General features: G+C 39.7%; 1 protein-coding gene across 1 annotated transcript; it reads left to right on the plus strand.

Moving 5' to 3' along the window:
• Positions 1–2315: 2315 nt before the first annotated feature.
• nckap1l (NCK associated protein 1 like) lies at positions 2316–21396 on the plus strand. The gene is made up of 31 exons (XM_079157107.1): positions 2316–2451; positions 3738–3848; positions 4405–4497; positions 5059–5115; positions 6139–6281; positions 6584–6674; positions 7356–7493; positions 8136–8184; positions 8490–8646; positions 8822–8878; positions 8991–9087; positions 9345–9454; positions 9723–9855; positions 10015–10096; positions 10209–10267; positions 10370–10515; positions 10600–10732; positions 11137–11256; positions 11503–11642; positions 12453–12584; positions 13653–13871; positions 14037–14167; positions 15383–15480; positions 16142–16235; positions 17052–17134; positions 17496–17576; positions 18454–18547; positions 18661–18777; positions 19377–19486; positions 20105–20194; positions 20821–21396. The coding sequence occupies exons 1-31, from the start codon at positions 2362–2364 to the stop codon at positions 20935–20937; spliced, it is 3372 nt and encodes a 1123-aa protein (XP_079013233.1). The 5' UTR covers positions 2316–2361; the 3' UTR covers positions 20938–21396.
• Positions 21397–22796: the final 1400 nt, after the last annotated feature.

The following is a 22796-nucleotide window of genomic DNA, read 5'->3' on the forward strand; positions in this document are numbered from 1 at the left end:
GAAGGGTGACACTCATGCCACAGCAGCTTTTATTATACTTGATTGTATTGTATTAGAGAGGCTCATGTGTTTTGCCATCTGTCTTCTGACATCTGGGCTGCAGCCAGAGTTGTGATCCCTTCCTCTATCATTACTCTTACCTCCTCCTGCAGTCCTACCCACAGACTGCAAACAATACCTTCCAATGACTGAGGCCATTTTATCAGTATTATTAGTTTTTACCATGCATGTCTCACTCTTGTTAGTCAGCCCTTTCCTTCTTTATTGAATCATAAATCATTATTGTATATGACAGATGCAGCAATAGTTTAATATGCTTCCCAAACTGTTGCTCTTTTTAAAATCATTGTATGTCCTACAGTGCTCAGCGATGATTGCTGTAAGTTGATTTGGTAATAGATGAGATGCATTGAGGTTTTTTATAGCACACAGTATAGTTCTATTATATTTCAAACTCAAGCCATCCTCCATAACCGACTTGCATCAAGCCAATGATGCTTTCAGCACAGTCTTACAGTAGCTCTCATCTCATTGTTTGAATCCACTACATTCTTACTCTCTGGAATAAGTTCCTGGTTTCACAAATTCTTGTTGGGAAGCCAAATAGTTTCTATCATCTCTCTCTTTCATAATGAGCCATGTAAGAATCTAAATATTTTACTTGGTTCGTAGAGGCTAAGGTTTTTTTTATAAACGTTGTAACCCCCCCCCATCCACCAAGCCCCATCCCCTGCATCCCTAACTCCTCCCAGATCCACATCCTCCTGTCTGCTTTCCCAGACAGCCTTGTTAACATATCTACCGCTCTCTGAATTTCTGCCAGTGAGGAAATAATAAACAGATTATTTCTTCGAGTCCACTTAACATCAATCATTGCTTTGCTCTGCGCTGTGCTCACTGTGGTTGACTTTAGTGATTCTCTTAAAGAAAATGACTTTCTCTAACATCCGCAGAACTTTACGCTGCACTCTTCTGTTTACACTTTACTGAACCTGTTACTGAATTCCAACAGGAGTTATAGTGGTCAGAAACAACACGTGGCTGCTGAATAACTTGGGACCTTTCTAGTTTACATGACAAAGTCTTTAGTCTCAGTAATTATGCTGAACGTGAGAATAGCTTGATGTGAAAGTAATGTGACTGTCCGGATGCTTTCCAGTTAGTAAAGACACAAAAAAACATTCTAAATATTCAAATTATTTCATCGTCTTTTAATTCCATCTCTGTGCCCAGGAAGCAGGCAAGACAGCACAGGCCACACATTGAAAACAATGTTCTTACCACAAGTTTTTAAGTTGTATGATTGACAACACATGGGCGGTCAATCTTTAGTGAATGTGAACCTTGTATTAATAACATAATGTGTGGTTATATTATGGTTTACTGCATATCGACCAAGTAAACACCAGGTTTTGTGTTGGAGTGCTAAGCATGAGTTATTGATGAGCCAAATTCACCTGGATGGATGAAAATGGATAGATGGAAATGCATCAATTATGCTACCTCAGGACAGACCTCCGTGTACACATACAGTACATACATAGTGTACAGTTAATATAATGTAATAATGTCTTGTCTTATCCTTTTAAGGAGGTTTGTCATTTGTCTGTGTGGGTTTAGGGGTTTTTGTGATATAGTTTGTATTTGTCACAAACCCACTTTGTTGCATAATTGAGCCCCCATTCGTTCAGGAAACACAGCTTCAGTTAGTGAATATTGCCATCTTGTGGTGAAAGAAAAACCTGTTTTAAAACGTGTCTAAAAATTCATCCCTGTATCTGGTTTTCTTTACTGGCTGGTTAGCTTGAACAAAAAAAAAGTGAAAGTAAAATGTATTACATTCCGTGTACTCTGCTTGAGTAACAAGAATATGATTTGTACCTTTCTGCTAGTCCTTTCACAGAGCAAGAGGAAGTAGCTCAAATGGTTCACAACACAGAGGAAGTTTAACAGACAGAAAACACTGACTGACTGATTCATTTGCTCAACAATATATTTACAATAATACATGTTTTCTCTCTGGCATCAAGTGTTGAGCGACAGTGTGAATTGTGGTGAATGTAATTTCTTAAAATGTGACTAAATATCCAAATGTGCCAAAGAATAAAAACATTGCTTCTTCTTCTTTTGTGGGTTTTCTTCTCTTTTTTTGTGTCAAATGTTCCTCTTTCAATACATTTCTAACCACTTTTTGACATACAGTTATAGTGTGTGGGTGACACTCAACTCATGGCTCCACCCCCACCCATGGGCCCCATGTGACCCAGTGTCAGGGTGAGGCTCTGGGTGCACTTGTTTCCGAGGGTTCGACGACGACACAGGAGCAGGAGGCCAAGGCCTGAACGCAGTGTTTCTGGAGCAATGGACTACCAACAGAAACTGGCTGAGAAACTCACCATCCTCAATGAGAGAGGGAATGGGGTGTTAATACGCATGAACTACATAAAGAAGGTGAGGGAGAATAGGAAGATTTATAGAGGCAAGTTGTCTGTGTAATAGAAATAAGGAACTTGACTTTCAACTCATAATCTTACGCCTTGATCGTTTTCTCCAAATATGTTCTTGCGCGCAGTTCTGACACTATAGAAAGAGTTAACAGTATATGCTTTATGTACTGCTCAGGAACACATTTAAATTGAATCATATTCAGAATGCTTGCATTCATCTCTAATGTCAGATTCCTTAGAAGTGTTGAAAGAGGACGAGAGCTGGATCTACATTTGTGTCTACAATACAAATACTACTGATTCTATGAAGCCAAACATGTAAAAGTAATTTATCTGTAATGCACAGAAGTACTACAGAGTCTTATAAGAATGTGAATTACCAGTTATAACCCGGTAAATACACAGTTGCTCAAAATAAAGAAACTCTCCAGGAGCTGTGACTTAAACTGCTGTGATGAAATGATGTTAGATAATTGTAACGACTGTGTATTTAGTTTTATAGGCAGCACTGTCTTCCAAACGCAACCAAGTTTATTTTCTCCAAAGAGGAAGTGCAAACAGGAAGTCAGTCTGAGTTGTCAGTCACCTCAAATTTCAGTTATTCTAAACTGAATGCTGTGAAACTCACACATCAGATTATACGCAAAGAGACCAGTGAAATATTATGAAGAAATCGGAAAATGTAATTAAACTAATGTATAATGTATTTCTGAACGTATTTCTGAAAGTCACACACACACACACACACTCACACATCCCCTTTCGGTAACCCCATTTCAGCATGTGTATGCATCTACTGTGTGACTGCGTTCATCAGGAGGAGAAGTGGAAGAGCAGTTTTATTTTGAGCCCAGTGAAGATGTGCTGAGCAGGCATGCATTTTTTATTCCAGCAGTCAGACTTCACTCTTGGGAGCTGCTACACCGTCTTCTACTGTCCGCTTCCTAACTGCCTCACATGGGGCAGTTCAGTGTTCACTATTCTGCTCAGAGTCACCTTGAGGGCTGTTGTTGCAGGAGATGGGGAGAGCCTTATTACCCGCTCTGTCCACAATCTTCACAGCTAGTCTGTTGACTCTTCTTCTGACAAGCTAGCTTTTCTAACCAGTCAAAATGTTAAAAAAAATCCTGTCACGAGAACCCACAGAGCATGATGGCCGGGCATGAAAACTTTATTCAACTGCCAGAACCTTCCGAGTGAAATATAAAAAAAGTTCGGCCGAGCATTACAGTATGGCGTGCGAACTGATCCCATCCTCACACCTTTATATTTTCCTAACCTCGGTTACAGACCTGTGCAGACCCTAAGATGCGGCCATCCCTCCTGACTGATAAAACCATGGAGCCTGCCATCAAATACATCAACAAGAAATTCCCCACCATTGACTTCAGGGGAAACATTGTAAGTTTGACTGCAGCCTTTCTCTCCTGCTCGCCTTCTATACAAGTTCTACTTATTTTTCACATTCTGTTTTGTTGTGATGATGAAATTATTATTTAGGGATCTTGTCACAAAAAAGTTTTGGTCGTTCTCAGTAAACAAATAATTATTGTGTGATCCACTGAAGACATTATGACATGTTTAACAGTTATTTTCTTCGTCATCACAAAACCTCTGATCTCCAAAAAAAACAAATGTCTTATTATGAAATTGTAAAACAACTGACTTGTGAAAACAAAACATTAATAATCAGCGTCACCCATGCAAGTCATCTCGGGCTGTGGTATTATATTGCATGATATTGGCTATATGAGTATATCTGTTATTGTGTCCATGCTTTGTTTATATATTTGTTTCTTTAATGTAAACATTTTCTTATGGCTGATGGTTTAATCAAGTAGGAAGTGAAGCAAATGAATGAAGTCACAGGAAGAGGGACTTCTACTTTTCACACAATGTGACGCTGTATAATACCTGACCAGTAATGAAAAGTTCTCTCTCTTGTTTTTTTTCTTAGCAAAATCTGACCGGTATACAGAAACAGAAATCTGAAGTGTTGGCAGGTGCAGCAAGCTACTACGACTCTTTCCTGGATGTCATAGAGTTCAGGGTGATAATCTCTCTTTTTTTTCACATAACATGACAAGGAACTACACAACAATAGCAGAGGAAGAAACGGAAGCATAACACAACAACATAAAAAAAATTAAAATGAAAAGAAATGTACATTATTCTTTCTTTCTTTTGGAAACACAAATGTGGACAATGATGGTGTTTGCAAAATACTCCGTCTTTCTTTCTCTCTATTTCCTTCTGCTATTTAGTTTTCCAGAATACATTTACATATAGAGTGGTTCATTCTCATATAGGAAAATATTTCATTTGATTCCAAATATCAAGGACAGTTGGCTCACTGTGGTTTGGTGCAGTTAGTTACACCTCCCTTTGCATTTGCATATTTGTGTGATGGAGGTCGCAGCCAGGCCAATGCATCATCTTTATTTGTGAGATTGAGAATAACTCAATCATGATGTTGTAAAAATATGCAAATGTGTCATGATTATTAGGCTACAGGAATCTTCGAAAACGTGTTTAAGAAATCACTTTGGAGGCTTAACATCATTTCAATGTTTTTTTGTTCTAATCTGATCTTTCTCTGTTCTTCATTCAGGACCACGTTTATGAGTTGTTGAACAGCATAGATGCCTGTCAGTGCTTCTTTGATATTGTAAGTATTTAAGATGTATTTATTTATAAGTCAGGGAAAACATTAAATTGAAACCAAACATCTGCTGATTTCTGACAAGCTGTCACTCACTTCTCTTTTTATTCATTCTGCTACGATGCTGTTTACTCCTTCCACCTACCTACATATTGCAGGTTACGTTTTCTCTTCTCACCGCCCACAGCCTCCTTCTGTTCAGTTTGTCAGGTTTTTTTTATTATCATAATTAAAGTGGCACCTTTTGCCTTGTGCATTATATATATTCTACTGTATAATTCAGCGATCCGTGTCTCCTGTTATCTGATTTGCACAGCCAATGTTGGCATTTTAAGCACCTCGCAATGCTTTGATTTATTATTATTTTCCCTCAGCGCAGGACCTTTTCTTTAACCATTTGTCACAATAAATAGTGAAGTCTATTTGAACAAATTCTTTTTATTGCAGTTATAACACATTTTGCATTCACCTTTGACACCCTTAAAAGGATCTGTGATGTAATTTATTTTCTAACTGACAAATAATATTAAAGTAATATTTCACCCCAAATCTGTCATAAAATAACCCTTTCTGCTTGAAAGGTGACCGTAGTTTGCTTAAAGAGGAAGAGTAGCGGCTGTGGTCATGAATTTGAATTCAGTCCGTCACAATGGATTTCAATGGAGATAACAAAAGATCTAAATCGTTTAAACTACTCCCTCAGCTTCTGTCTGTAAACCTGGTGTATTCAAAACACTCATATTTATGCAAACACATTGTTAAAAAAAGCTTGTTCAACCACTTTTCTCCGTCAAACTACAACCTTTTTACAGCCATTTGCAGGATGTGTGTTTTATATTCAAATATATATATTTTCCAAACAAAAGTCTCCAAAACTGTCTTTCTTTTAGGTCTCCATATTAGCTCCACTGTAACTACAGTTGACCAAACCTCAGTATTTGACGAGTTAGGAGTGAGAATGTGTTGCCTAGTTAGACCAGTTTCAGTCATTTCAGAACCACTGTCTACATTTTTTATTTTTTATTTCAGGCAATCAACTTTGACTTCACCAAGAGCTACTTGGATCTGATCATCACATACACGTCTGTTATCATAACGCTCTCTCGCATCGATGATAAGAAGGCACTGGTGGGCATGTTCAACTGTGCCCATGAGATGACCAATGGGAGCAGGTGAGGAAACATGAAACTGCATATATGAGGTACAACGTAATTTGATGGATGGATGAGTTGTGCAGTTATTCACCCTTAATGATCAAGATAGCATCCAGTGATGTTGCATTTGCTATGTGCAGCTCTCTATCTCCAACAAACTGCAGGAAACTGTGTAATTCATGAAAACCAACACTTTTATTATCAGTAAGGTCCCTGTAGGTAATGCTAGACTGACACAGTATTAGCAATGCTGTACCATTATACTGTCCTACTTCTTTTCCTTCAAATTGATTAATTGCATGCTGTAATGAATCCTGCAGTGACCCCTCCTACCCACGGCTCGGCCAGATGTTTCTGGAGTATGAACATCCTTGGAAGAAGCTACCTGAGGAGTTTGGCCCTCACACAAGGGTACAGTAAATCATAAAGCTACGTCAACATGTTGATAATTTGCTTGAGATAAAACGTAGGGGTCGGCGCAGTAAAGTAAACAAAACATTCTGTTTAATTCAACTTAGTACAAATAAGCACTTTAGTACTGTACTATATCGCCACCCAAACATTGCACCATACTAAATGATGTTAAACATCTCATTCCTATTAATATTGATTTGTGGCTATAACAGCCTCCACAGGGATATGTTTCCATTCAGTCACAAGAGAATAAGGGAGGACGGGCACTGATGTTGTGATGAGGTCTGACTCGCAGTCGGAGCTTCAGTTCATCACAGAGGTGTTAGATGAGGTTGAGGTCACGACTCTGTGTAAGCCCGTCAAAGTAGTCAGTTATATGTGGATGCTATACCTTGCAAGTGCTTTAACAACACAATACACATTTTACAATAATAATACAAATTATTCATCATTTCTATTTACTCCTTTAACACTGACACTGACACTGGTCTGTGAGGTGGAGCATTAAATATGCCTTAAAACATGTTAAAAACATGTAAACCTCATCTTTTGAGCCTCCAGCTTGTTTTGTTTTTTTTGCTATAATTTGCTGTGAAGTGTTGCTTTCTTTCTCTGTCTCCGCATCCCTCTAACTTCCTCGCTCACTGTTTTCCTTTTCCTTCTCTGTCCATCTCCCAGTCTGTGACGGCGGCGTTGCTGTCTCTGAGGATGATCTACCCACGCAGGAACCTGCCAGCAGAGCAGTGGCGGAGCGCCCAGCTCCTCAGCCTGCTGAGTGCTCCAGCTGCCTTGCTGGACCCAACCTGCTGTGACACTGTGAGTCCGCCCTCCCATCACCTCTCCTCCCATATTTATCTCTGAGGGAGGAAGGGAGAGAGAGGAAGAGGTGTAGTGTCTAGATTATGTTTTTTCCAGGCACAGAAATGAGAGAAGGTGTCAGAGCTGAATTATGCAATAACATGAAACAGATGTCCTCTTATTATAGAGCTTCCATATTAGAACATTATTCATTTTATTGTCTTTTGACCTCTCTGCTCCTCCTTGAACTTTTATTTCTACCTATATCCCTTTTCTACGCAGTTCAGTCCTCTGTATTTACGCCGCCTGTGGCCTCCTCATAGAGGAATCACTCGTCCTGTCGAGCAAGGGACCTCCAGGCAACAATTTCAAAAGATTAATATTTGAATGTAAAAGATGGCCCGCATTTGATAGCTACAATATAACATTTTTGTATTTCTTAAAGCATATTTAGGGAGGATGGTCAATATTTCCAGGAGGTTTTTCCAAAGACTATTGATAAGTGGGAACCAGAATAGACTAGCAATGAAGATTCTGATGGCTACCATGTAGCTTAACTGACAGCATTTTACTTCGTCAAACAGGCATCAGGCTTTGTACATGTAAGGCTGTAGTGAATGTGTCTTTACTGGAGGTTAATAACCTTGTTGTTCACCACAGGTGGCGTGCGAATACCTCTCTATGGAGGTGATGGAGCGGTGGATCATCAGTATGTATACCTCATCCTATGTGATAACTGCCTCCTTCTGTTCACTTCATACAAATATATAAACATCACAACGATTGTAGCTTGAGCACATTCCAGACACACTTACATCTTGCAGACATTTGAGTGAGCAGAACACACAACAACAGTATTGATGGATTAGTATTACTGGTGAAAGAATTGAGCTTTGGAGAATTGAGCTTCAGAGATATTGCCAGTTCACAACGTCTCTACATTTGTCATGACAGGAGCACTGTCACATGCTAAACCGATTGTACCTTAAATGTTGCTGACTGTGCTCCTTGCAGTCGGTTTCCTGTTGTGCCACAGCAGCCTAAATACAAACCAGGCCTCTCAGGAGCTGTGGAAGATGGCTCTGCGTAGCGGCCTCTACCTCGTCCTAACCAGAGATGAAGTACTCAACATACACAAGGTTTCCGAGGACCTCTTCGACAGCATGAAAGGGTACGTACGCTGCACTGCTACATTATGAGAAGTAGTCCTACTTGATGAATGCTTGAAGAAATTGCTTCCACTGCTAAATGAATACGTGTCAAGACAAAGATGACACATATTAGAAAAAGGTCAATATTGCCTGACCACATGGATTTATACATTTGTTTATTTTTTCTTCTATCAGATATAGCAAGCGAGTTGCAGACATCAAGGAATGCCGTGAGCATGTTTTACTCAACAGGTAAGACTTTCAGGAAACTAAACTTTTGTCATTAATATTCATTGAAGAGTATTTTCTTTGAAATGAGCTGTGGGAACCAAATGTCTCTCACCATTTCCTGTGTTATTACCAGTGGAGCTATGCACAGAGAGAGGAGGCAGTTTCTGAGAGGAGCGATGATGGAATTATTTAAAGTTCTGGAGGATGAACCTGGACTTCTGGGACCAAAGGTAGAAAGACATTAACGAGCATAACAGCTACACTCGAGGAATTTAAATGAGTTCATTACTGCAAGTTAGAAGTCAAAACTGAAATTCTGGACTGATGAAAAACAGTATCTTTGATCCAGCCTCTCTGGAGAATATTTGGACAGGAGGAGGGGATTCTTTTGAATGACCCTGCGTTTCACAGTAATCATGACTGATCTGAGACTCTTTGCTAACATTTCTATTTCTTCTCTGTCCTGTGTGCCAATCAAATCCCCAAGGCCTTGTTTGTCTTTATGGCTCTGTCATTTTCCCGTGACGAGGTCCTGTGGCTCGTCAGACACTCTGAGAATATGCCAAAGATAAAGACAGCCGAGGACTACATTGACAAGTAGGTCATAGGTGCAGAGGATGTAAACCACTGTGGAGGTCACTCTGTGTCATTTTAGTGTGCAAAAATCTGGCAGCGAGCAGCTTTTCCCCGCTGCAACTTAAGATGTCTCTCCACAGTGCAGCATGTCGGTTTATAGTAGTGCAGTCGTCCTAAAGTGTGCACATGAGATTTTACAGTGGCTTTTGTGTACACATTTTAATTATGAAATGTAATAAAAAAGGAATATGTTTAGTGTTAATTTGCTTCTTTTTTTTTTTTTCCCCAGTCAGATGGCTGAGCTGCTGTTCCACATGGAGAAGTTAAGAGGCCTGATGACAAAGTACAGCCATGTGGTTCAACGCTACCACGTCCAGTACCTGGCACAGTTCGATGCTTTGGTTCTCAATGACACCATACAGGTACCTGTAGATATACATGTGAAATACAGTAATAGGGGCAGTATAAAATTCTGTGCATTTTTCTTTTGTTAACTGAGGGGCAGGCAGTGTCAGAAAGGGGAAAGCCATCAATGTTTTTAATACTCAATGCATCCCTTATTCACTTTTTCTCCTCTGCAGAACATGTATGTGTGTCCAGAAGAGGAGTCTGTGCTGATGTCTTCATTTGTCTCAACCCTCTCTGCTTTGTCAGTCAAACAAGGTAATCACAAAAACATACTGCAGATTATTGCAGCTTGTGTACACTCAATATTGTACTCTGCTTTAATAAAACGTTACATTTCAATAATGATGGATTCAATTTTACTCTGCAGTGGAAAAAAAAGAGGAGTTTGATTTCAGAGCACTTAGATTGGACTGGTTGAGATTGCAGGTGAGTAGGTTTGTTGCAACATATCAAATATTGCGCAATATTCACTTATCACTCTAAAACATGGTGAATGCCACCCTTCGATTTCCTTGTCTTCTGTTTTAGGCCTACACAAGTGTGAACAAGGCCCCTCTTCCAATAAAGGAATACCCCGACTTAGCAAAAGTGATGAACGTGATTCAGTTTCACACCAGGATGGTGGACAGTGTGGAAGAACTTCTGCAGGAAACATCTGAGGTGTCCATGCTCGGGTCAGTCTGTTCTCTTCTCTTCTCTTCTCTTCAAGGCCAAATACTTTAATGTCCTAACTGTTTATTATCTTATTTGTTTAACAGTTACTACCCGCGCGTCTTTGAGAAGATGTTTTGCCAGAGCAGTGAGGAGGTGACCATGAAGCGTTACCTCATGGCTTTCCCGCTCGTCTGTTCTCACTTCAGCCAGTGTGGACATCCTCTCTGCCCAGAGGAGGTCAGTGTTGAGTCATTTGCTTACCAAGCTGTTACATAAGCATCATCTAAGAAGCATTCAAGACACACATTGGTTACACTCTGCATTGAGTTTGATTCTATCACTTTTATAACACACCTCACCAGCTGCATCATCACAGCAACATGTCAGTTTCTTAATAGTTTGAAACGTTTGCCAGTCTAGGGAGACAGACCTGAAACAGTTCTTATACATTAAACAGTGGACTGAATCTAACTGGAGAATATGCCCTCTACCTTTCTCTGTGTGTGTGTGTGTGTGTGTGTGTGTGTGTGTGTGTGTGTGTGTGTGTGTATATTGCCTTCGTATATGCCTTACTGTGTCCTCTGTCATTGGACATACAGTATGTGCACACTCACATATACTGCACTTGGTTGTGTTTCTAGACAGAGGCAATGGAGAAGAAGATTCTGCGCCTGTGTGTGACCTTCCTGGAGCAGATAGCCAAGCAGACCAGCAGTGTTGTGTTAGAGATATGTGCTGAGCAGTGCAACCTCAATGACAAGGTGAAGTCTATTTCAGATTTAATATACACATATATATATATATATGTGTTAGTGCAGATGCGGTAAGTATGGAAAGTATGACAAAAGCACTCAGTTTGACTGAGTGCATTCAACATTAATGCAAAACACCCATGTTTGTCTTGGAGGATGTTACCCAAAATTTGCTTGGCTGAATTTTTCCTCTTTCTGTCTCCCTTCCTTCTCTCCTTCCCTGCATCCATCTCTATCCACTTGATAACCCCTTAGCTGGCGCCCAAGCACTGTGCCGAGGCCATCAGCGCAGCTCGCCATAGAAAACAAAAGAAGCCGGTGCCAAAGAAGGGAGAGGTCCAGAAAGAGAAACCAGGCGCTGAAAGCCTGAGGAAAGACCGGGCCGTTGTTACCAAGTCAGCTTTCCTTTTTGTTCCCCCACTTTTCCACTTATCTCTCTCTCTCTCTCTCTCTCTCTCTCTCTCTCTCTCTCTCTCTCTCTCTCTCTCTCTCTGTCTGATCCTTTAATAATTGTACTCAATTGGGAGACGTTTTGGAAAAGTGAGTGTAATTGATACGTCCCTGATTTCTGGAGACATGCAGAATTATCAACGCTTGTTCCAGTCAAATGTATCCAGTCCATTAAAAAAAAAACAATTGACAGTGTACAGTTTTGCTAAGGTTGAAGTAGGTTAATTCAGTTCATGTTAGTAGAAATATTTTAATATTGGCTGACATTTCCAAATGATTTCCTTCACCCCATGACACATTTCTTTCCTGAAGTTATCAGGAGGACAAGATTCAAACGCTCTCACCGACAAGGCATTATTTGTTCTGAACTTTATTACCCTTCTAGTTGAACCAGTCAAGGTTGACGGGTACTGAATCAAGCTATTCAAAATTAAGAAACAAAACTTCTCAGCACATTAAAAACTTTCACTGGCAGCACATTTCATGTTGCCGTTTTCATTGTTTTGATCATATTCTCTATGTGGCTCCAGTAAGAAAACTCACTAATTTAGTCTGAAGAGTTGTAATTCTGCCTCTCTCCCTCCTCTCAGTTTTCCTCCTCACTGCATCAGTTTGGAGATGTTTTACAATTCTCTAAAGAGTTTATTATCTTATTTGTCTGAGAAAAGCACATCCATACTACAGTCATTGTCAAAATATTATTCTTAAAGAATTTATCCTCTCCTTTCTCTCTCTCTTTCTCCCACATCTCCTAGTGTGGACAAGATGCATCTGATGCTGACAGAGCTCTGCTCCTCCTACAGCCTCTGCAGTGACTTTATTGTCTTCGACCACATTGTCGTTCCCACAGAGTTCCTCCTTTCCCACCTGGAGACACGCCTCTCTGAGTATGAGTGGGGATGGGGGCATTATTATATTTGTCTGAAAAAATGTGGATGATGTGATGATTCCTGAAGTCTCTGAGGCGATGTTTGCCGAAAAAGAATCTTCCCCTATCTCACGTGCAGCAGAGGGATTTGGATTTTTTTGTGAATGTTACAGCAATTACTGTCAGAAATATGCTAAGAACTAACATGAGCGCTTGTTTTCATTGTGAAAGGAACACGTTGTAATATTGTTTCCTCAGTGCGTAAATGTGCTGTACAATTGTACTCAGTGTATGAACATAATTTCGTAATAGTTTTTTATACTTCTGGCTCAATGTCCACAGTGATTGCTTATATGCTCACATACATGTTGCTCAGTATAGGCTGACCTCCTTCTTGGACAGGGGCTGTCGAAATGTTAAACACTATTGACCAAGATGTGACAGAGCACTGGGAGAATTCAAAAGCATCTCAAGCTGCAATTTTTTCCAAATCGTCACTCACTGATTTACCCCGTTTTTTTATTTCCTCCTGACAATTAGGGAATCATTCGGAGCTCGTCTCTTTTGAAATGTCTCCTCCATCACTACAATGAACACTGATTTTCTATCTGATTCCTCCGTGTCAAGCTGTGCTGCACCCACTTAAAAACCTGAGAAGAAATCCATCCTGTCACTCCCTTGCTCTGTGTCATTGCAGTGCTAACTGTTATTTAGATTAGGGATTGGTACCAGGGCAACCTAATGTTTCTGTGTATATGCTCTGCTTAGTCTCCCTGTCTTAGCTGATGATTATCTCCCCTGTCACCCTAAAATTAGCGTCCTTTAGTAGCAGCATGCTCGCAGTGATTGGTCTGTCCATGGCCAAAATTGTAAATACAGACTAGTCAGGGAGAGAAAGAGAGGGGATTAATGGCCCGGAAATAAAATAAATAACATCGCAGTGAAGCCCTGGAGCAGTGAATGTGCTGACCTAATGAGAGTATAGTACCATGCCACTATGGCTCGTTTAACCTGTCTTAAGGTCCCATCTGTCCGCCCTCAGCCCACTCCTGGTTATAAGTGACGTTGGTTAAACATGTTTCTCCAGAATCATCGTGAGAATGGCCAATTACAACCAGACCACCGAGGAGATAGCCCGTCCCTCAGACCTCCTGGCGGGGTTAAGAGCCTATACAGCCAGCCTGCACACCCTCTCCAGCTACATCAATGTGGACATCACCCGGCTGGTGAAGAACATCCTGCTGCAGCAAACACAGCCACTGGACTCACGTGGAGGGCAGACTATTACGACCATCTACACAAACTGGTGTGTGCAATACACAGAGGTGTATCAACTGTATGCTGTCCATTTAAAACGCAGAGCTAGCACACGCAAGCATATCCTTTTGATTTCTCTTTCACTCTTAAATTCAAACATCTGTTGAGTAAAGACACAACGGAGCTTTTGTTGTTTCATTTGTCTGCACCTCAGGTTCCTGGAGAGTCTCTTGCGTCAGGCCAGCAACTCCCTCATCGTTCACTGTCCCACGATGCATTGCTTCGTCAACCATGCTACTGACAACGAACCAAGTTTCAGAGCGGAGGAGTTTTCAGATATATCAGGTCGGACCCCAGCACTTAATCATTGCATATTTTGTACTATCACCTTTGTCTTTTTACAACGAAGGTGATAAAGGTAATGGGAGACAAATGATACATAGCTTAGTATGAAGGTTCTATAGCTATTCACTGACTTTCATTGTATGAAATGTAATTCAGATGACAGTCATCAGTGTCATGCAGAGCTTAGCATCCACAGCAACAAATCCAACTTTTGGAGGTTTTTATGAACTACATTCACGTGCTAGAATTTTTGTCTTGTGGGTGTAATATGAGAAAGGTTTTTAAACATATTCTTTCCTCTGAGAATGTTTGCCTAACAAGAGCATAAATGCCTCAAAAAGACAGATTTTTCTCCTCCATGCAGACACATGCTTTTACAGACAAAACGTACCCTTGTCCTCTAAGGTTTAATGTTCGCGGATCCACAGATCCAAGACATGACTCACTCTTTTCAAAAACGTCCGATCTCTTTCACTCCTGACACCACATTCAGAGGGAGTGTTATTGCTCAAGAGGATGTGGAGCTTGTTATTGTAGTGGTGTGTTGTGTTTTTCTTCATACTGCCTGTCATGCAATTTATTCTGACACTGCCTGATGAATGTAAAGTTCAGTATTGCTTATCATCTCCCCCGCTCTTTCGTCCTTGCATCGTGACTATTCCGGCATCACTTTGTCTCTCCACCACCCAGCCTCCTGTTCTGCCTACACCCTGCCTTGTAGAGCAGTGGACCTCTGGCTGTTTTAATATCTACTCCACAACAGACTTTGGCTCATGCAAACATAATAGAGATGCATACATAAGGCATGCACACACACAGTACCTTGGAGACCACAATAGACGCCCGCACACAATGTCATCATCGTTGTCTATATTTACTCCATAGTGAGGTATCTGCGTGCCTCTCACTGACTCATTTGCCAATCCATTAACCACCTCCAATTTTAACCACACACATCCTTATCCATCCATATTTAGGCAGCGATGTAGAGCTGAGTGAAAGGTCTAAAAGCTGCAGTTGTCTCTCTCTCATTGATTCCGCTACATTCAAAAATCTAATCTTTCATATTTTCTAGAGTTTATTTTCTAAAGCTTTGTATTAGACTTACGTGTTTCTTTTGTGCATTCTTGTAAAAACATCAATGTTAAGCTTGTGTTGATCACTCACCTCCCTCCAATCATAATCCTTAAATTATTCATATCATCTTCTGAGCAGAGTTACAGGCCCTGGCGGAGCTGATTGGTCCATATGGCTTGAAGTTTCTGAGTGAAAACCTGATGTGGCACATCACCTCGCAAGTCAGTGAGCTGAAGGTACAGTATGATGCAATGGGCTTGTTTCAAAGATGTAGATCAGTGGCCCGCTGAATAACCTGGGTAACTTTGATATGAGTATTACTGGTCTGTAGCAGGGAGACAATACTGCTCTACTAAGGCAGAGCAGTGACATCAGAAGCAGTGTAGCTGAGACTAAAGAAAACAATTAATTTTTTTACCCCCAAAAAGGAACTGCCATTGACTCTATATAATACCTAAAATATGCAGATAGGCTACTGCACTCTTCCCTTGGATAGACTGTAAGAGAAAATGCATTATCTACCAAAAAATGTGTTCTTTAAGCTTTCATGTCCATTCTAAGAGAATACATTTCATTTACAATCCATAGCTAATAGGAATGAAATGAGTTTCAGTTTTGATGTTTTTGTCTGTCCATCTGCTACTGATGTTAACATTAAAATCAATATAATAAAGCCTGGAAAGATTTTTGTGCTTCAAAGCTACCTTCATCTTGTCAAACCTGCGTATATCAGTTGCTCCTGTGCTGTGTCAGGCTCCACACTTTGACACTTATGATTGAAGTGAGGAGCTCTGAACTTGCTGAGAGACGGATCTGTCACAGCCATGACCTCTCTCCTACTCAATTCCCACCTGAAGGTGGTTTTATCACTCATCTCACTTCCTTCTCTTCTGTCAGAAACTGGTGATTGAGAATATGGACGTCCTGGTACAGATGAGGAACTACTTTGATAAGCCTGAGGAAATGGCCAATCTTAAGAAGAGGCTGTCAGGTGAGAAGTTGAGATAGAAACGCGAGAGGTGATAAGAGATGTGAAGGAAGAGGCAAAGGGTTAAAAAGGAATGAATAAAAGGTAGACAGAGACAGAGAAAGAAGGAACGAGAACATGAAGCGAAAGAGGAGTCCTAACGTTGAATCACTCTAAGCTATAATAACTCCTTATTATTTCTATACTGACTGACATACACATGAATATCTTTGGCAGACCAGCGGTCCTTTGTACATCACTTATTCAGGCTAACATGATAGAAGCGGGAACTACCATTAGCACTTTCAGGCGACTAAATAAGGTAGAAGAAAGGAAGAAATGGACTCTTCTCAGGGTCTTTATATCAAACCTCTTGAAATAATTTCTGATGCTATCAGCCTGGAGAGAAAAGCCCATTGAATTGAGGGAAAGTACTCACAAATGATCTTCTTACATTTTTCATTACAATGTTTTAGGAAGCTGAGGAAGGTAGAGCGGGAAACTATTGCGAATAATTTAATACAAATTAAAATAAATGAATGATTATTTATGTTAATAATTTCCTTCTGTACCTATAATCACAAAATTCAGCAGTACTTAAGTGCTACATTTTTTTCTGGATCTCTTTTACAAAGCTAATATAAATCAAATTATATAAACTTATAGATTGGTCACATTTTCTAGAGCGGCACTTTTGTTTTCTTAGAGCCCAGAAATGAATTCAAGTGCAAATAACCAGGTTTGCTGTCCGACGCTTTTCCCACATTCACACACAGTGTCTCTGCTTTACTGCTTCATACAGCGGCAAACCTCTGATCTGTTTTGTATGCACCTCTTTAGGTGGCGAGAACGTACTGAAGAGGATGACCATCATCGGGGTGATCCTGTCCTTCAGATTGATGGCACAGGACTGTCTGAAAGATGTAAGATCCAACAAGTTGTTATGATAATATAAAACTCTTAGATTGCAAAAACTGTTTCTTATAGCGTATAGGTACAATTGACAAGAAGATCTGTTAAAATTAAGAGTAAAAGTTCATTCTTGACCTTGGGAATGGTGGTTTGACAATTTCTTTTTTTTTAAGTCTCAAGTTTCACTCACTAGCTTTTCCGGAGCTAGAGAAGTAAAAACTTCACAGGTGATTCATGGTTCCATGCACTGCATCTCTTATAATATAAAGCTGGAAGAAAACTGCCCTTGACTTAGTAGCTTCAGTATATGAAGGTCTTTACTCGACCATGTATGATCTCAGTAGTATTGTGTCATATAATCCTGTAATCTAGATCCTGAATAAGCATTGTCCAAACCTGATGGGGCCCATCGATTGCCTGATGGACTTCATCTCTCCTGAAACTGACATCAAGGTAAAAGGCAGCTTGTACACCACTTAATGGCAGCTACACTGGAAAAACAGCAACAGTATGTTAAGATCCCACAGAGCACTCAAAGTGCAAAAATCAGGGTTTCACTTTGCATGAATCATCCCATTACAGTTTATCAACAGTATGTTGACAGTTTGTTTAAACAGGGCCGACTTATTGTGGGAGAATTTATGTTGAATTTGCATTCATCGTAACATATTTACATTTCAGACATTGGGGGATTGACTGATTTCCATCTTGGGTTAATATTACAGAATATACTTTAGCACAACAGAAAGTGTGCAACAGCGGATCTGAGAGTTGCAGAGGAACAGTTTTATTCTATTCTCTAGTTGCCTACCAACCAAATTAAATTCCTTATCTCCCTCTGGAGCTATCTGTGTGACTGTGACTCATGAACTCCCCCTCCCTTACTTACGTCTAGCCTCTGATTGAGGCATGACAGCCGTGCCACAGCCGCGGCCAGGATAACCCCAAAGACGTCAGCAGCCCGCTCATGCCTCCGTGAGAGAGACTCTGATCGCTGCTGCAGCTCCGCAGTCAAAACCACATCAGTGGAAACATTCTGCCCAGACAGGCCAAACCATGCATGCAACCAGAAATAGGGCAATATCAAAACCTGTGTGTCAGTACAAAAACACCCACCGCTGATATAGTGTCATTGCATGTCCAGTATGTCACTTTTGTGGCTGCTACATAAAATACAAAGTACACACCAGCATAATGGCTTTTTTGTGGTGTTTATCAGCAACTAAATGAGGAAAGTTTAAATGGTGCAAAAATCTAAATTGCACTTTCGGTAGAAGCTTTAAACTGCCTATTTTAGCTCTACTTCAATTAATGCTGTATGACCTTACAGGTGACTCTAAGCATTTTTGAGTTGGCTTCAGCTGCAGGGATGACGTGCGATATCGATCCCGCCCTTGTCGCAGCTATCAGAAACATGCAGACAGGTAACACTAAAACTACTAGTGGCACTTCTGTAAACAGCTTGATCTAAAGGCTCAGTCATCTGTTATAAAGAGCGTTCTTTCATTTCTTAATGTTTTCTGTGAAAAACCTGCAGATAACACGTCAATTGATGAGGAGTACAAGCTGTCCTGTTTGCTGCTGGTCTACGTCGGCGTATCCCTGCCTACACTGGCGCTGGACCCCAACTCTTTCTACAGCCGAGAGCATGGAGGTGCATATCAATCCAATTATTTTCAGCTGCTACAAACTGCTTGCCAGATCTTAACCTAATACTAATCGTTACTACTTCCAGCCATTACTTATCAGCCGCTGATAGAGTATAAAAAGGTTATCCACCCTCAAACATTAGGCTTAATAGCATCTCTGTGCATCATACTTTCCACATGGTCTTCAGCAAACTATGTTGCTTAATGAGAAACACGTTTCTTTTGAGAAACTTTTGTTTACAGATAAGTTCAGCTGACGTGCATCAATACTTACTCTTGGCATGTGGCCCTGCTTACCCTAAGCGCTTGGCTCAGAGCCTGGGCAGCAACATTAAGAGCAGCAAATAGCCGAGATTTCTATCAGAGCACAGGGTGGCGTTTGTCTCAGATTATTTTCTTTGTCTCTATTTTCCATTGGCATGTTGGAAATAGATTCACCCTGTGAGCCAGAGGAAGTACGCTCAGTATAAGTGTTACGGATCATCAAGTTAATTTCGCTAATTGTCGGGCCATGAAAACATCTTGTCTGTGGCCAAGGATACAGGACATGCTACTCTGTTCTTTCTATTTGTCAGTGCTGATTTCTGTGTTTTTATTTCCTCAGGCCACAACAACAACATCCACTGTTTAGCTACAGCCATAAACCAGCTGGCTGCTGCCATGTTCACCGTTCAGAACAAGAACATAGAGCAGCACCTCAAAGAGTTTCTCATGGTGAGTGGCAAACATTTAGTTTTTCTTTATAAATGTCTTACTTTTCAAATTAAGATCACCTTATTTAAGATAAAGCCGAGTGGAGCGTTGGTTAACCAAATAAAAAAAGGGTTTGATTTTATACAACTATTAAGACAGTGCTTCAGGTGTCACAACTAGAGGTTTCAATCGGAACCTTGGCAGTAAATCAGAAAATCTAAATTCTGCTACACTAAATTGTGTTTTATATTTCTGACTAATTTTTTGCTTCAGACCTCTAAAAGAAGCCTCTGGACTGGGAATTACTTCAATTGAACAGTGATAGACCTGCAGCCTGTAATAAGGGTCTAAAGTAGACGTACATTTGTATTAATGTCAAGGAGTACTGACGTAATAACATGTTTCCCAGAAAAGGCTGACGGTCATGCCATGGTGCAACGAATCTTGTGACAGGAATATGGCGAGGGATAATTGGTTTCTTGGGCACACTACACCACTGCTATGACAATATTTCAGTTTAAGAGCTTTCTCAAGACACTGCCAACCTTTGCCCCAGCTGAGGTTTAGGTCGAGTCCAACAGTGTTAAAACTTTCCAGTTGTTTGATCTGCCTCCTTTTTAACTTTGTGTTATTCCACAGCTGGCCTCCTCCACTCTGCTTCAGTTGGGACAAAACGTGGAACGAATGGAGAGCAAAAACCGAGAGTCCATCTACCTGCTTCTACACAGGGTAGGTTTCTCAGTAGAATACTAATCATGTATTTTTTAATTTACAATAAGACTTAAGTGGGTTTATAATTGACTAATGGGAAAAACCTATGACCTTTCATTAACTTAGGTTTTTCTCTGTACAATAAGCCATCACACCTGCAGTGTTTTTTACAATAGATTTATTGTTTATCTTTAAAGCATTAATAAATGAATGATAAACAAAAAACTCATCAAGGACATTTTACAATATTGTTTTTAATGTAAATACCACAGAAATCTCAGCCCACACTTAAGTACAGTATATATAGAATAAATTAATCAACAACCTTTAGCAAATCATTAACATAAATTATAGTAATTTTGTGTGACAGGTGGTAATCAATGTTTTTTTTGGATTGTCAACAAATCAACAATTATTGCACCACTGCCTCCTGTTTGGGTAACGTTCGCTTAAAACTACATTGCCCAGCTGTTTTGAGAAATGACTTAAAGGAAACTATATTTTTCCAGCCTAAAGATTTACGTCTTCAATAGCAGTGAATGAGCCTGGAACAGACCAATGTTGGCCTTTTGATGGGATTTGTTAACAATAATAAAATTATGGAGTAACTCAAGATGTAACAATTTTAACACTTATTCACTCAGATTGTGCAGGAGTCTCCATACTTGAGCCAAGACATGCTGGAGCGCTGCTTCCCGTATGCCCTGCTCCGAAACGCCTACAGAGAGGTGTACAGGTCCTTCATCGTCACTCTGGGCTGAAGACTGTTAAATATTTCTAATGTGACATTTATTTATCTAAGATACTATGTGCATGCATGTTTTCTTTTCATTATCGTTAAGTCTCTTATTCATACAGATCTGTATGTTCCTACCTACTTAACCATGGCCTTAGATATTTGTATATAGTGCTTCCTGCAAGTCAGTGTTCCTTATGTACCCACGTTACAAAAGATCCTCCCTCATAAGATCCTCCCTCATTTTACAAACTCTAGACTCGCTTTTACGATGCTTATTTGTCAGGATTATTGTGTAGATTCACGACTGCTGTTGTAATACTAAAATCAGGTGTATTCTGTAATGTCCCTCTTATATTTTACACATCATAATGACATAAAGAAAACATGTTTTACCACATTTATTTTGATTTAAATAGATCATTGTATTAAATGTTGGTGTATAACATTATTTCTTACACATTTTACACAAATAAAGATGATAATAATATACTATTTGTTTTTTTGCTGATCTATATACAACAAGTGGGCTTGTCTACTTCAAGTCTGTCCTCCAACCCAAATATCCTCCCATCCTTCCTTTTTGGATGAGAGTCATTTTTAATGTACAATTTAAACGATGCACTCCGGTTTTGCAGAACCAAAAGTGGTTGTCCCTAAATTTTAAACGGAACTTTACTGATTTTATTTTGCAACCAGCACATTCACTATTTTCATCCGGTTTCTTCTATCTCCTCCCGTCCCACCCTATTCTGAAGCTATATCCGTTTGGTTGCCACATTGGACATCTGGAGCTTGTGTGTGTATGTCAAAGGGAACATGTTCCCCTCACTTTTTCAGGATGGAGTGATGTACCCCTGAACTTGAACAAACTGGAATTATCGCCTCATGGTCCGTCCAAAATGTCATGACTTCGTCATATTATTTTATGAGGCAATTGTGTGAAATTTACATAATTAGCATATGCATTCTAGAGTTATGGCCAAAAACGTGTTTTGTGAGTTCAGTGACCTTTGACCACCTAAAAAAGAACGTGAGTGATGTCTTCAGACACAAGCTATTAAGTTAGCTCGAGTAACATTACAAATAGCCTAGAGAACACAAGAGTAAAGTATTCCATGAAAAATATAATGGTATGGTATTCCATAAAATGTCATAAAACATGTCATAGTATACAGTAATATGCCATAAAATTGCCATAATAAATTTAGTACAGTATGTCATAAACAAGTCTTTGTTTATGACAAGGACTTGTTTTTTATTATTGTCTTAATAAAAAAGTGATAGTACAGTATGTCATTAAAATGCCATAAAAAATCTTAGTCATCGTATAGTTTTTATTTTCACTATTTCATAGTATTTATTTTTATAGCACTTTTCTGGAGGACACACACAATCATTACTTGAAAAAAATCATGTAATTTGACTGTGACAATGTCTCGTCGTGTAACGATGGTAGTGCTTTTCAGGTCCACTTGTCTCTATCCAGTCTGCTGCTCGTCCCGCAACACTTAAGGTATTTTATTTCAACATATAAAACAAAATGTGTTCAGCTTCTAGTATTATGAAGTTCTGGGCATAAGCGATAATTATACTCTGTGGAAGCGTAAATCACATTGAATGACATCTGAATGTCCATGTCTACAGAGATTATCCTATGATTTAATGAATCACTGTATTTAAAATACTGAGCACTTTGTTGTTGAATATTCAACAGCACTGAGGCTGCATATTTAAAAGTGTGTGATAAATAAAACCACCTGTCTTAACATGCAACACAACTGATAGTTCAATCAAAAGTCGATAAATAAATACATTGTAGTAAAGAGCCAAAAAGTCAAAATAAAGTACCTGGCTTAGTTGACCGTGTCCGTCTATTGATGT

Source organism: Pholis gunnellus, assembly GCF_910591455.1.
Source record: "Pholis gunnellus genome assembly, chromosome: 3".
Taxonomy (NCBI): Eukaryota; Metazoa; Chordata; class Actinopteri; order Perciformes; family Pholidae; genus Pholis; species Pholis gunnellus.

What these genes read in the sequence shown, in the direction of transcription:
- nckap1l (XM_079157107.1), top strand. Translation starts at nt 2,362, where the DNA reads ATGGACTACCAACAGAAACTGGCTGAGAAACTCACCATCCTCAATGAG. An exon ending in GCCGAGGACTACATTGACAA is followed by an intron (nt 9,455 to 9,722) that starts GTAGGTCATAGG and finishes TTTTTTCCCCAG; the next exon opens with TCAGATGGCTGAGCTGCTGT. An exon ending in ATCCTCTCTGCCCAGAGGAG is followed by an intron (nt 10,733 to 11,136) that starts GTCAGTGTTGAG and finishes TTGTGTTTCTAG; the next exon opens with ACAGAGGCAATGGAGAAGAA.